The sequence below is a fragment of the Andrographis paniculata genome, unplaced genomic scaffold (assembly GCF_009805555.1).
Source record: "Andrographis paniculata isolate CXL003 unplaced genomic scaffold, ASM980555v1 Contig49END, whole genome shotgun sequence".
Lineage (NCBI taxonomy): Eukaryota > Viridiplantae > Streptophyta > Magnoliopsida > Lamiales > Acanthaceae > Andrographis > Andrographis paniculata.
The window spans coordinates 2,752,768-2,765,914 of NW_026137583.1; the positions used below are offsets into that span (position 1 = coordinate 2,752,768).

At 31.6% G+C, this 13,147-nt stretch overlaps 1 protein-coding gene across 2 annotated transcripts; it reads left to right on the forward strand.

Annotated features, from left to right (window-relative positions):
* Positions 1–1,978: 1,978 nt before the first annotated feature.
* On the forward strand, positions 1,979–10,702 carry LOC127252894 (uncharacterized). 2 transcript variants are annotated; one of them, XM_051277269.1, is made up of 5 exons: positions 1,979–2,387; positions 2,785–2,927; positions 3,415–3,769; positions 8,598–9,600; positions 9,726–10,702. In XM_051277269.1, exons 3-5 carry the CDS (start codon positions 3,692–3,694, stop codon positions 10,238–10,240), a joined length of 1,596 nt encoding a protein of 531 aa, XP_051133226.1. In that variant the 5' UTR covers positions 1,979–2,387; positions 2,785–2,927; positions 3,415–3,691; the 3' UTR covers positions 10,241–10,702. The 2 variants fall into 2 exon arrangements, with proteins under 2 accessions (XP_051133226.1, XP_051133225.1); XM_051277268.1 differs by having other exon boundaries at positions 2,785–3,769.
* The last annotated feature ends 2,445 nt before the right edge of the window (positions 10,703–13,147 follow it).

Genomic DNA, 13,147 nt, shown 5'->3' on the forward strand with positions numbered 1-13,147 from the left:
TCGTTTTTCTCCTCGTAAACCTTGAAATCAAACATACACTTAGATGGTATATTCAATAAATGATTTAAAATTGATTTTTTACACATAAATTAAGATAAATTAATATTTTATAAATATATAGTATAATATAGTACTCCCTCCGTCCAGTGAGAAAGTATACATATTTTTATTTTGGGACGTTCAATTACAAAGTAACCATTTCATTAAATACCCCATTTTTTCTACAAATATCCCTACTTTACATCACATCATTACTTTTATACAAAAAAAGTAAAGGCAAAAATGTCATTTTACTACTTTTATCTACCCACTGTAATTAAAATACTATTATTCCTTAATGTCCGCGCCAAAAGTAATTGTATACTTTTAGCTTGGACTGAGAGAGTAGTATAATATCCAATTTATATTTGACATTAAAGTAAGAATAATGTGAAAAAGTAAAAAATAAAAAAATAAAAAATTAGTATTTAGTTGAGAGTTACATTTTTTAAAAAAAAAAATTGAAAATTTTTTACTTGAACAAACTAAAATGATAAAATGAGAAAGTCACTCTTGAACGGAGGAAATATACAAATTATAGTATTGTTTTGTCTATTAAAAATTACTCCATCTGTCCGACTCTAAGAGTTTTATTAACTTTTTGCGTCGTCATTGTATTTAGCATTAAAAATATATTTATATTTGTATAATTTTTTGCACAAATGTCAAATATCCTTATATTTTGTATAATTTCTTTGCACACAAATGTCATTGTAATAGTATTTTTTGCTCATTTCCCTTAATTTATACTCCCTCCGCCCCTTAACAATCTATCCATTTTTTCATTTTGGTTCGTCTCGTAATAAAGTATTCATTTTATTTTTTAGTAACTGCACTACATATCTAACATTACAAATACCCTTTCAGTTCACAATATATTACACAAATACCATTATTTTTATATTAGACAATACTAATAGGGTTAATTTAGTATTTTTACCTTTACTTCTACTTTATCTCAATATAATACTAATATTTATTACTAGAGTTAATTTAGTCTTTTTATATTTATTTCTACATTATCTCAATATAATATTAATATTTCTAAAACTCCGTGCAAAAAGCAAATGAAGATTAAATTTTTATATAATAATTAATATTTAAATATCAAAATAATATAAATAAATGAGACTTTAGAGACGGAAGAAAGTAATACTCCCTCCGTCCACGGATAAAGTATACAGTTACTTTTGGCGCGGAGTTTAAGAAATAATGGTATTTTAATTATAATGGATAGGTAAAAGTAGTTTAATGACATTTTTGCCCTTGCTTTTTGGTATAAAAGTAATGATGTGATGTAAAGTAAGGGTATTTGTGGAAAAGAAGTGGAGTATTTAATGAAATGGTTACTTTGTAATTGGACGTCCCAAAATAGAAATATGTATACTTTGTAGCTGGACGGAGGGAGTATGTTATTACTATATATATATATATATTTTCTGTAAATTTATGTATATTTCTTTTTATACTTCTTATGTTTCTATGTTATAGTAATAAACTATTTTATACTCATAATTTTATTATTTGTACTTTATCAAGTAATAATTAATTTATTATTATTTTATTATGTTCATAATTTATTTTTTTTATAAATTTCTAAACAAAATTTTCATAATATTATCACCTTATGTGTTACTTGTCTCATTTTAATAATTAAAATATTATTATTTTTAAAATTTTTAAATAATATTTGATAAATTATTTTTATTTTTTTTTAAAAAAAAAAAACGCACCCAAAGTCTTCCAAACCACGTAAAAGGAAAATAAAATAAAAGAAAATAAAATTCCAAATTTATGCACTAATAATTTCACACATTCTTTTTACTGTCTGTCAAGTTCAGCCATGAGTCTATCTTCTCACATATACATACACACTATCTGTATGTATAGAGAGAGAGAGTCCTCTCTTTCTCTGTCTATTTCCTTCTCTCTCTCCCCCTAAGTACTCGAGAGAGACTATGCCTTCAATTCATTTTTCCTCTCTGGCCACATTTTCTCCCCGATTCGCGTGGTATTCCCTAGCACCAAAATAAACCTCTGTCTGCCTGCCTGTTATTCCTACGCAGCACAGCACAGCACAGCACACACGAAGAAGAAGAAGACAGCAAAAACCTAAATCCCTATATATCTATCTATCTATCTATCCATCTTTGCTGTCTGTCTGTCTGTACATAGACGAGACGAGAGGAGAGGAGAGGAAGGAGGATTTGATTACTGCTTGAATTGCTTCCCTTCCCTTCCTAGTGTGTGTTTTTGCGAACAAGAAAAAAAGAAACAAAAAAAAGTGAAAAACTAACCTGGGATCTTGGCCCTTTCTACAAATGCTCCCTCATTTTGTAGCGGGCAAGGTAAAACATATATAGATGATGGATTGATTGATTGATTGATTAAGGTCGGATTAGATTCGATAATTTACTTAACACTTGCTAGATTTTGATTTCGGACTCAGTTTCTCCAATTTTAGATTTCGATTTTGGAATTCGAAGGATTTTTTGTTTTTTTTTTTTTTTTTGAAATTTTGGAATAATTTCTTGATCCGATTCTTCATTGAAAAGCAAAATTTTATTTTATGTGCTGGTTTTGCGCTCGCCTTTCTTTTCCTTCGGGAAAGTGCTGAATTTTTGCTGAGTAAAGGAACCAAAAATCCACTTTGATGAATTGAATCGGAATTTTGCTTGAGTTTCTGCGAAATTTAGGGTTTGGTTCTTGTGAGATTCCGTGTACTGATGGTGGTTTTTTATCTAGGGTTTTCACGTCTGATCAAATATTGGTGAGCGGGGTGTTTTCAGCTGGAATTAGGGTTTTGATCAGCCTATTCTGGAATAGGAGCATTCATTGGAAACTGCTGAGGTTTCCTGGTGCTTGCCCAGGCGGACTCCACCCTGCAGGTTGAAAATTTATTTGGAGTTGGCTTTCCCCTAAGGAGCTCAAAACTCATCTTTAAGTGTAAGCATTGTAATTCTGAGTCAAGTTGCTTCCAGAGAGGGCATGGAGGAGGACTGTTCACACAAATATACTTAGCCAGAACTGGAGAAACCATAATTTTTGGATTTTCTTATGAGATTAGGTTTGGAACTTTTAATTTAGTCGGGGATTGATCTTTGGAAGTACATTTTTGGCGATTGAAGTGTAAAGTGAGACTGATGAACTCCTGAGTGATATTTCTTGGTAGACCTCCAAAAGCATCATCCATCAGTAAAACATATTATAAAGAAGCTCTGTAGATTACCCAAGCGTTTCTGCAAAAGTTTTTTTTGTGAGAGCTTAAACTATCCTTCATTCTGTTACCCGAATATCTTACTGAATACGTTGCTATTGAACCTGCGCGGCTGACTCTGGCTACTTTTTCTGTAAACCTTTTGTTGTGTGATAAAGACGCGGTACTGGGATTGACATTGGAGACGATCTTTTAGAATTTGTATGCATGTAGTATAAAGCCTGAAATAACAAAAGCGCTTGTGTGGATTGGCTGAGCTGGGGAATGAGCAAGTGGCTAGACAGATTCAGAGCTATTCTGGAAATCAGTGTGCAGTGATAGCATGGGCAGCCCTGTAGTCACAGGATTATTGCAATATTGAAGCTATACTGCGAAAGTAACAAAAGATTATTTATTTTTTGATTGTGGTATTTTATTTAGAAGGGAAAGTGTGCAATGTCTCGCTGCTTTCCATTTCCGCCACCAGGATATGAAAGACAGCATCGACCAGAAGAGTTGAACTTATTGAAAGAGGTTTGTTTGTTTCTCCTTGCGCCTTTTGCTTCCTTTTCACACATCCCATGCAATTTGAGAAATATAGTACCTTATATTCTTATCTCCTGATTACTAACAACTTGAACTTTCATTTCCTACGCAAAAAATTAGCTAAGAATGCATCAGATTATAGAAAATAGGTAGGATATTTTTTCTGTTTTGAAAGTAAAAGCAGTTTATTACTATAACGGTATGATCTCGTATAATAAATGGGATTACATAGTTAAGAAACTGCCGGTAGGTTTGTGAAATAAAAGATTTAGCTTCACAGAACATTAGAAGAAAATTAAGATTCGATTCAGTTTCTATTATGATCACTGATGGGTAAATCCTGTGCTCATTTATTTAAGTATGTTAGTTGTTGTTTTATCCTGAATTCCTGATAATAAATATTTCATCTGTAAAAAGAAATTCTTATTTGTATGTGGCATAATAAATTTATTACTAGAAGAGAATGATCTCGAATAAGAAATAGGATTACATAGTTAAGACACTGCCAGTAGGTTCGTGAAATAGAAGATTTAGCTTTACAGAGCATTAGAAGAAAATTAATATTAGGTTCAGTTTCTATTATGATCACTGATGGTATAAATACTGTGCTCATTTATTTTGCCGTTTGTTTTATCCTGATAATAAAATTTTTATCTGTAAAAAGAAACTCTTAGTTGTATGGGTGCATGTTGGTATTGTATATAAATGCTGTCACGCAAACGGCAGGATCTAGGGTTACTTATTTAATGGTTCTGATTTGTCATAAATAACTTAACTAGCCTAGGTCTCTTGTATTTAATGATATCGCATATCTGTGGTGGAACTTCTGTGCTGTTTCCTTGTCCTGTTTGACCATCACTTTTGACTAATGAAATTGTTACCGCAACAGTTTGACTTGGGGAACATGGCTATTATGCTTATTAATACACACTTCACTTTTCTATCTCCTGTTGCTTCATGTAAGGTGGCATAAATTTTTGCAAGATTGCAAATAGTAAGCATGTGCAGGACAAGGGTGGGCCACTCTAAACTTTTAGATTAGATCTACAAATGAAAATTGTGTGTTTTGCACCTAAAATAGTTGATATGCTTCCTTATGATGGGTATAAAGAAGTTTAGATAACGTCCATGACACTAATATTGATATCTAGCTCTGGTTGAGCATTTGATAAGATTGGTGATATTAAGTTGGTAGGGAGAGTTTCTAAAGGGGATAGCGAAACTGTTGGGGCTGGAAATGTGATCTGCAATTACTATCATTTTTAAGCTGATACAGAAATTTGAGTGGTGTTCATCATTCGAAAATCCAATGTTGACCCTGAATTTTCAGTGGTATGATTGCTGGCATACCGAATTTAAGAAAATGTATTCAATCTTATAGATGACTAGTGTGGTAGGGAACTATTCTTGATTGAGTAATGTGATGTTCTGTGGCTTGGTTTTGATGAAGTTGGGGTAAATACATCAGACTTGTGAAGAGTGAGAAGATACGCCTAGCTTGAAAATGTACTCTTATTGGCATTGATTAGTTGACACTATGTTTATCTGAAGTTTTGTGGGCCTCATAAGGATTTTCAAATTGTACAACCCCACTAATCAATAGCACACTGATTCCGCAAACCTGTTTCGGTTGAGGTCTATACTGTGATTCTTGAATATGACCAACATAAAATCATCAATCCTGAAAATTGATAAAAAAAGGACTAAAAGAAATTATCAGAACATTATGATTTATTGGGCTTAACTATGTTGTTCTTACATTAGTTTTAAACTAGAAACAGAACCAGAAGTTGTTTGTGTGTGAAGAATTTAACTGAACGCATAAAAGGATTAAAGTACACAAGTCTTTAATTAGGGCACATCACCCATTTATGTGGATCTCTTCTTGAAAGTTGTGTTTGTTCTCTTGACTTTCAACCTTGGTGGTTTTTTATTGTAATTTCCAATTTTCTTTATGGTTTGACATAATGAATGAAGTACTTGGAAGTTTTATTTTATTTGTTTGATACATTTTGATGTGGATACATTGCTTATCTTGAACTGTACTTTTGTGTTTACCCTTTAGTTCTATATTAAAGGGAAAAGTAAATGTTCAGTTATAACGATCAGAGTCTCTTGAATTTAGTAACAGAGAGTTCTGTTGTTATTAAGATGCTGAGAAACAGGTCAGAAAAATCAGAATCTATGAGGATACGGCATGCAAGAAATGATATCAAAGCACACATGCACAATACATTTCATGTTGTGCATAACGATTTCATTAGTGTATTACAACTTAATTAAATTTGGTCAGTAGAAAGGTTGATAACCAAATTTAAACCTTTTGCATTAAAGGTTGATATCAGAGGACCTAGAAATGAAGTGTAAATACTTGAGGTGGTGCTTGTACACTGCCATCTCTGGATCTTCAATGATTAATATATCCCAGACATATTCCTGTATGTGTTGTTCACACTTTTTCTTTTTCTTTTTAGTTTAAAAAAGGCTTGTAATTAAATATGCCTTGAACATATTTTCCCTCAAATGAGATTAAAAAATGTTCATGCACCTTACCTTGAAACATCAAAATTCGATACTACCAATGAATCTGCTATGTCCTGTACAAAGTCTATAACAAAGGTTCTTCTTTTGAAAAATTTGACAAGCAATGCAGTTAAGCTGATTTACCTTTCCTACAATTTCATCTCAATTGAGGAACTCTAGGAAACATCCCCGTTCTTAGATACTTTGAGGAGTATTTAATTGTGGGAACCCTAACCCAGATAGCCAGTAATTCAAGAATAGTACTAGCTAGTTATATAGCTGATTGATTGTATTTTTGGAACTAATAGTTTTCTTTGTGTAAATTAATTTGAGTACCAATAGACAACTATTTCTGCTGAAACTAGACAAAGTGAACTATGAAAATATATGTGATGCTTACAAATGCAGAGGGGGTATCAATGAGGGCTGGATTTACACATTGTTTTTGCTTCATTAGAAATTTGTAGTGATGATTTAGTAAACTTTATCATAGGATCAGGCTAAATGAAAGATGCATGGAAATGTTTTCAACATTAATTTAAAAAGTATACATGCATTGTGTCATTTATCATTTCTGTAATTTTTGTTGAGTTGACAACAATTGATTATGGATTATTCAATTGATTCTGTTCCTGCTTAATGATGAACTTATTTAAATAATATTTATGATTTTATTAACGACTCTTTTGGCCACTTATATCTCAACCCTTTCTTTTGGTGTCATACATTATGGATTGTAGGAACTTTTGATAAACTTTGTTTATTCTCACATTTGGATATAAATTAGCCTCAATCATACCAATTAATCTCAAGTATAATTTGTTTTCATGATACATGGAGAAAAGAGTTGTCTTCCTATGTTGTGCAATTAGCGTTGTGGAGGTATCATATACTTTGAAGGCTCTAATATATTCCATGTTATCTGTGTTGTTTCATTTGTCATTTCTACGACGAGTTTATTCTGATCTGATTAGAACTGGTTCAATGTAGAATTAATATTAATCTGGTGATTGGTTTCCACCTTAGCTGGTTTCTTATATATCATTACTAAGAATATGTGCGGAAAGATCTTATTGAGTGCATTAGGTATATGTAGTGTAAAAAGTTGAGCATATGGTACAAACTATGAAGTGTTTTCTTTTGCTTCAAGTTATAACCATAATATATTTCAACCTTTTATTCTTCAGTTGTGTATGTATGTGTGTATGCATATGGTATTTTGTAACATTCGTTTTCAATTTTCTCTGCAATTGATGTTTTTCAATTATAAATATTTAAATAATGGAATCATTAAATTATATGGAAATTATATTCCCTATATATATTCATTAGAGAATATTATTCGTACTTTGTATGAATAACATCACAATACTTATATATATATTTTTTCCGAAATGACACTTATTTACCTAAAAAACTGATGATTTTTATTTTCCGTTAAATAATGTTTATAATTATTTATTTATTTATTTATTGAGTTTTATAATATTATTATATATTTGAAAATACTGCTGAGAGATTTATAAATATTTGTTGAAAATGATTAATTATAATTGTTTACATGTGTTTTTGTGTTTCTTTTGTGCTTTTGCTTTTGTTTAGTGTTTTCGGTTTTGATAGTTTTGAGGTGAAATTCTTTGTTGGATGTAATGTTTTGTATGAAAAATGAGTGTTGGAAGTGATGTTTTTTTGAGGAAAAATAATAGTTTAAATAATAAAACAATTGGGAGAGAGCCCAACATAATGTGATGTTTTAGTTTATAATATATGCTGCCCCTTTTGACATTATTAGGTGTTGATGACAGAAGATTAACTGCATTGTACTTGTTCCCTCTCTGACATAATATGTTCTTGTGAAAAGCTTCCCTCTTTGCGGCTATTGTCTGTTCTTTGTTCTTTTCCTTATTCTGTTTTAGGGATGGTGTCTAATGTCCTTTGTTTGTAATGTCTCTATGTTCATCTCAGCTCATAACTTTGATTCTCTTGCTATGATACAGTCTTTTCTTGACTCTGAGAATTGATATTTAGATTTTGTTGTATGATAGCTGGAATAGTTGGCATAGTTCATCTTATTTCAGACATTTAATTTGCCTCTTCTGGCTGATCACTATCTCAAGAAACTTTGCCGAAATTATGAAGTATGATTATTTGGGTTATTGTTTTTGTTTTTGCAAACTCCTCAAAGATTCGTAAATGCATTATGTTTTTATTTTATTTTTTTTGTATACTCCAGTAGACCCGTACATTTTGCAATTATAATGGATGGAATATGCCCCATTCTTGTGTTTTTCAGGCAAAGCACAAAGAGAAGAAACACAAGAAAGCGAAAAAGGACAAGGAAAAGAAGAGAGATAAAGAAAAGGATAAAGATGGAGGTAGTGAGAAGCACAGAGACAAGAAAGATAAAAAACACAAGGACAAGAAAGAAAAGCACAGGGACAAGAAGAAGGACAAAGACAAGGACAAAGAGGATCGAGGGAAAGACAAGGAGAAAAGCAGCATTTCAGAGGAGTCAACAGTTGCCAGGAATCTTGACGAAGAAAGTCGAGTTAAGGTTCATCCAATAGGTCACGGTAATGACAGAGGAGGTTTATCAAACGTGGGAAAATATACTACCCTCTATCATGGTCAAAATGGTATGAGACCTTCACTGGGCAGTCAGCTCTCCCAGGCAATCGATGATTCAAAATTTGTGCAGGAACTGGATAGGAGAATCAGAGATGATGAGAATGGTAGAGGTAGTCAATTGCCTCAGAAGGTTCCTGATGTGGACAAGAGGGGTCAAGAGATGGCGGGATATGCTGCTGTCAGGCATTCTTTGGAAGTGCTGTCAGATGAAAAGGTCGATAACAGAATTAAAAGAATTGATAGAAAAACAGATCCTCATGGACTTGGGAATGAGTATAGGGGGAATAAATTGGTCCCCAAAGCATCCCCAACATTGAAAAATAAAGCTAAAGGAATTCCTGGTCACAATGATGTACAAAATGGCAGATTGACTGGCGATAAGGAGGGATACAAGGAATTAGGTGACAATAAGTGGAGGGATAAGCAGAAGGCTAGAGAGAATGAAATCCTTGAGAAGGAAAAAGAGAAGAAAAAGGATGACATTGTAAAGATCAAAACTGAAAATAAAAAAAATGAGTTGGGCAAGTTGAAAGATGACGGGAGAAGTATTGTTGGTGGATTTATCAGCCGTACAAGCACTGATGTGTTGAGGAGTTCTGACAACAATTCTTTTAGTGGAGGAAAAGTTCGAAAAAGAGAAGATACAGATACAAATGGTTTCCTTCATGGTGAGCTCTCTTTCTTATCAGTCACCATTGTAAGAATACAAGTTTGTTCTAGTTATTGGAAAGATAATTACATGAACTAGTATGGCAAATTGCTATTAGCTCTGATTTTCTATTTCTTGTTACAGAGACTGATATCAGGCCTAATAAAATCCAAAGAATGGCCCCTCATCACGCAACCGAGAACGGAAGGAAGCTTGAAGCCTTACAAACTCCCATTAAACCCTCCCATGATATGCAGGCTGCTCCTGAATTGGTTCGACCGAACAAAAAGGATCAGCCAAAGAATGGCATGGTAGAAGTCCCTAAGCCATTTCCACCTAAACTGAATCCTTCTGCTTCAAAGACACCCCATGATTCAAATACAAGCAAGGCAGTCAAGGTGCCGGACTTAGAGGATCTGATTGGTGAAGCATTAAGGAGGCCACCCCATCCCGACTCCAAGTACCTGACCGAAGTGCTTGCAGTACCCAAGATAACAGACTGGTCCGAAGATGACGACCATAACTGGATTTCCAAAAAGAAGAGCCCTTCATCAATGAGACCTGCAGCAGATTCAGCCGGCAACGAGCGCGTATGGTCGGAAGCTGTACATATAGAGAAAGCTGATGTCTATGCTCTGCCTTATGTGGTTCCATACTGATATTTGGCCATTAGCCTTTGCCTGACTGACATGGATGGTAATGTATGCTGCTTTCCGGAAAGTATTATGCCGCGAGTGGCTCTTTTGCAAGATGTTCGAATTTCAGGCTTCTACTGCCATTTTATCCCAAGCCTGCGCCATTTGCAGCGCGCCCTGCGCTTAACTAGGGTAGGGTAGTGTAGGGTAGGGTTGGGTCGGGGTGAATTTGTGAGGTTTTTTTGTCGGTGGATCGATGAATTAGGGGCATGCCAAGGGATGAGAAAGAGGGTGAGGATGAGGATGAGCTTCTGCAACTAAAAGTGTAGTTGAAGAAGAAGTTGAAAAGTTGATGATGCATTTGTGATTGAGAGTAGTAGTGATAGTAGTAAGTGCAGCTCTAGTTTTACATCAACACCAGGATTTTGATTGTAAGATAGAACACACTTATTATTATTATTATTATTATTATCATTATTATTATTATTTACTTGCATAAAAAAGAAAAAAAAGGTGGGGTATAGGGTAAGATGGTTTGTTGGTTGGCTTAGTGGCAAAAGGGCTGATTGATTTGGGGCAGAGTTGTCCAGATAGATTTTTTTATAGTCCGATTCATCATATATATTTTCGAATCATTAGTTTCTTATTTGAATCAAAAGTTTTTTTTTTTTTGTTTGAAAAACAATGTAAGAACCTGTTTGTTAGTTAACTTCCACATATTTAAAGTCATCTTAATATGCTCGATCCTCTTGACAATATAGTGGAGTTATAAAAAAAATAATCGAACAAAAAAAAAGGGAGAAGATGGTGGAGATTGGAAAGTTAATATTCTCTTCGTCCCACTTAGCATGTTCATATTGCCATTTATGTTCGTCCCACATCACATGTCACTTTTTTTTTTTAAAAAAAATGATTATACACTTTAATCTAATTTTACATTTTTTAATTTATTTTTTTGTAATTTTAATTAAACTAATTACTTATTTTAATTTTAATTTATAATTATTTATATTATAGGATAATTATTTCTGTTAATACATTATTAATTATCTACTAATTATAGTTATTCTAAATTCTGGTCGCGTCTACAGTGACTCAAACATCCAACTTGGGATGAAGGGAGTATTTTGTATAAAAAGTTTTGTGGTCTATTCTTTGTTTAGTATTTTAATTTGAAGTACAAAATATTATATAATATAAAAAATAATATTTAGTATTGAAAGTTGATTTTTGTGATAAAATATAATTTATGGAATATTACATATATAGAAAATTGTATAAATATATATATATATATTTATATCAATGAAACTGTATTTTTTATATAATATAATTATAATTAAAAAGTATATATCTTGTTATAGTATAAAGTGTTTTATTATTAATACTAAAATTTTTTTACATAAATTGCAAATGATACCACTTATAAATAAAATAGTATTTATTAATCTAATAAAAATAAATAAATATACAATTATAATTGAGAACGAGAAAATATAAAAAAATTTCAGAGGAAAAATTAATTTTTGTTCTAATATAATTAAAATTTATCAATTTTAGTCTCAATATAAAAAATTCATCAATTTTAGTTCTATTATAAACAATTTCAATCAATTTTGGTTGTATTATAAATAATTTCAATCAATTTTGGTCCCATTATAAATAATTTCAATTAATTTTGGACCTACCGTTAAAAAACTAACGGAAATTGCTGACATGGACGTAACGGAGTTGACGTGGCAGCTGATCTGAAAACTACACGGCAATGTATACATGACCATGTATATTTCAGTGTACAATTATACGTGACTATGTTGTTACGATGCCATACATAATTCTACACGATCGTGTAACTTTCTGATTTGGTATAAAATTTATTTTTTTAAAAAAAATATTTTGAATTTAAAAAAGTTGATATAGTTAAAATGAAAAAATAAATAAATTGTAATCCTAATATAATTAAAATGTATCAATTTTAATTCAAATATAAAAATTATAGGATATGTTTTTTTTTTTTTTTTTAAAGATTTTTTCTAAAATTCTATTATTCATCAAATTTTTCCTCTTACAAACTTCCAATTACACAAATATTTTTTTTATTTTTGCATATTATAGTATTAAAATTAATTTTACATTTCAATACAGTTATATATATTTACGTTGAAATGGTTTGAAATTGTATTCAAATGTAAAATAATTTTTTATATTTTTAATTTTTAATTTTTAAATTATTAATTTTTAATATTAAAATTATATATTTTTTTATATTTTTAATTTTAAAATTATTAATTTTTTTGACGTTTTTTAAAGTATAAGAAGGCCACACAATTCTTAAAGTAAATGAGAGATTTACGTTGAGTTTCGAAACTATGAGAAAGTTATGAGCAATTTTGTTTTTTTTTTTTTTGTTTTGTTTCTATCTCTTGTGGTTTTTGCTGGAAGGGTTTGAGGGCTACGAACTTGGCATTTTTGATGTGGATTTGATGGATACAAATGAAGTGATGATGGAAAATTTAAAAAATATGGTTCACAACAATATTGATACTCCTCGTGCTGGTATAATTTCTTTGTCCATTAGTAGTCATGGAGTGACGTTGTTTATGCTCTTTTTCTTGATGTCCTTCGTATTTTGATAATTTTTATAATTTTGGGGCATCTCAGAGGGCTAAGACACCCAAAGCTGAGGGATCTCATCGTGGAAATGTACTTGATTTGGGTTTTTAGTGCGATAATTCTACTTACTGATATGGGGTATTTTGTCGATATGTTTCATGCAATCTGTTAGTGATAAATGAAGTTTTCATGAGAGATTTGTTGGTTATTTAGGATGCATCCCATTTGTTTCCCACAGTTGAAAAACGGTTGTAGGCGGCTTTTGGCCTTTTCCATTACTAATTGACATATTTTCTGTTAAGTTGTTAAAGTGACATT

What these genes read in the sequence shown, in the direction of transcription:
- LOC127252894 (XM_051277268.1), top strand. Translation starts at nt 3,692, where the DNA reads ATGTCTCGCTGCTTTCCATTTCCGCCACCAGGATATGAAAGACAGCAT. An exon ending in AGTTGAACTTATTGAAAGAG is followed by an intron (nt 3,770 to 8,597) that starts GTTTGTTTGTTT and finishes TGTGTTTTTCAG; the next exon opens with GCAAAGCACAAAGAGAAGAA. An exon ending in TACAAATGGTTTCCTTCATG is followed by an intron (nt 9,601 to 9,725) that starts GTGAGCTCTCTT and finishes TTCTTGTTACAG; the next exon opens with AGACTGATATCAGGCCTAAT.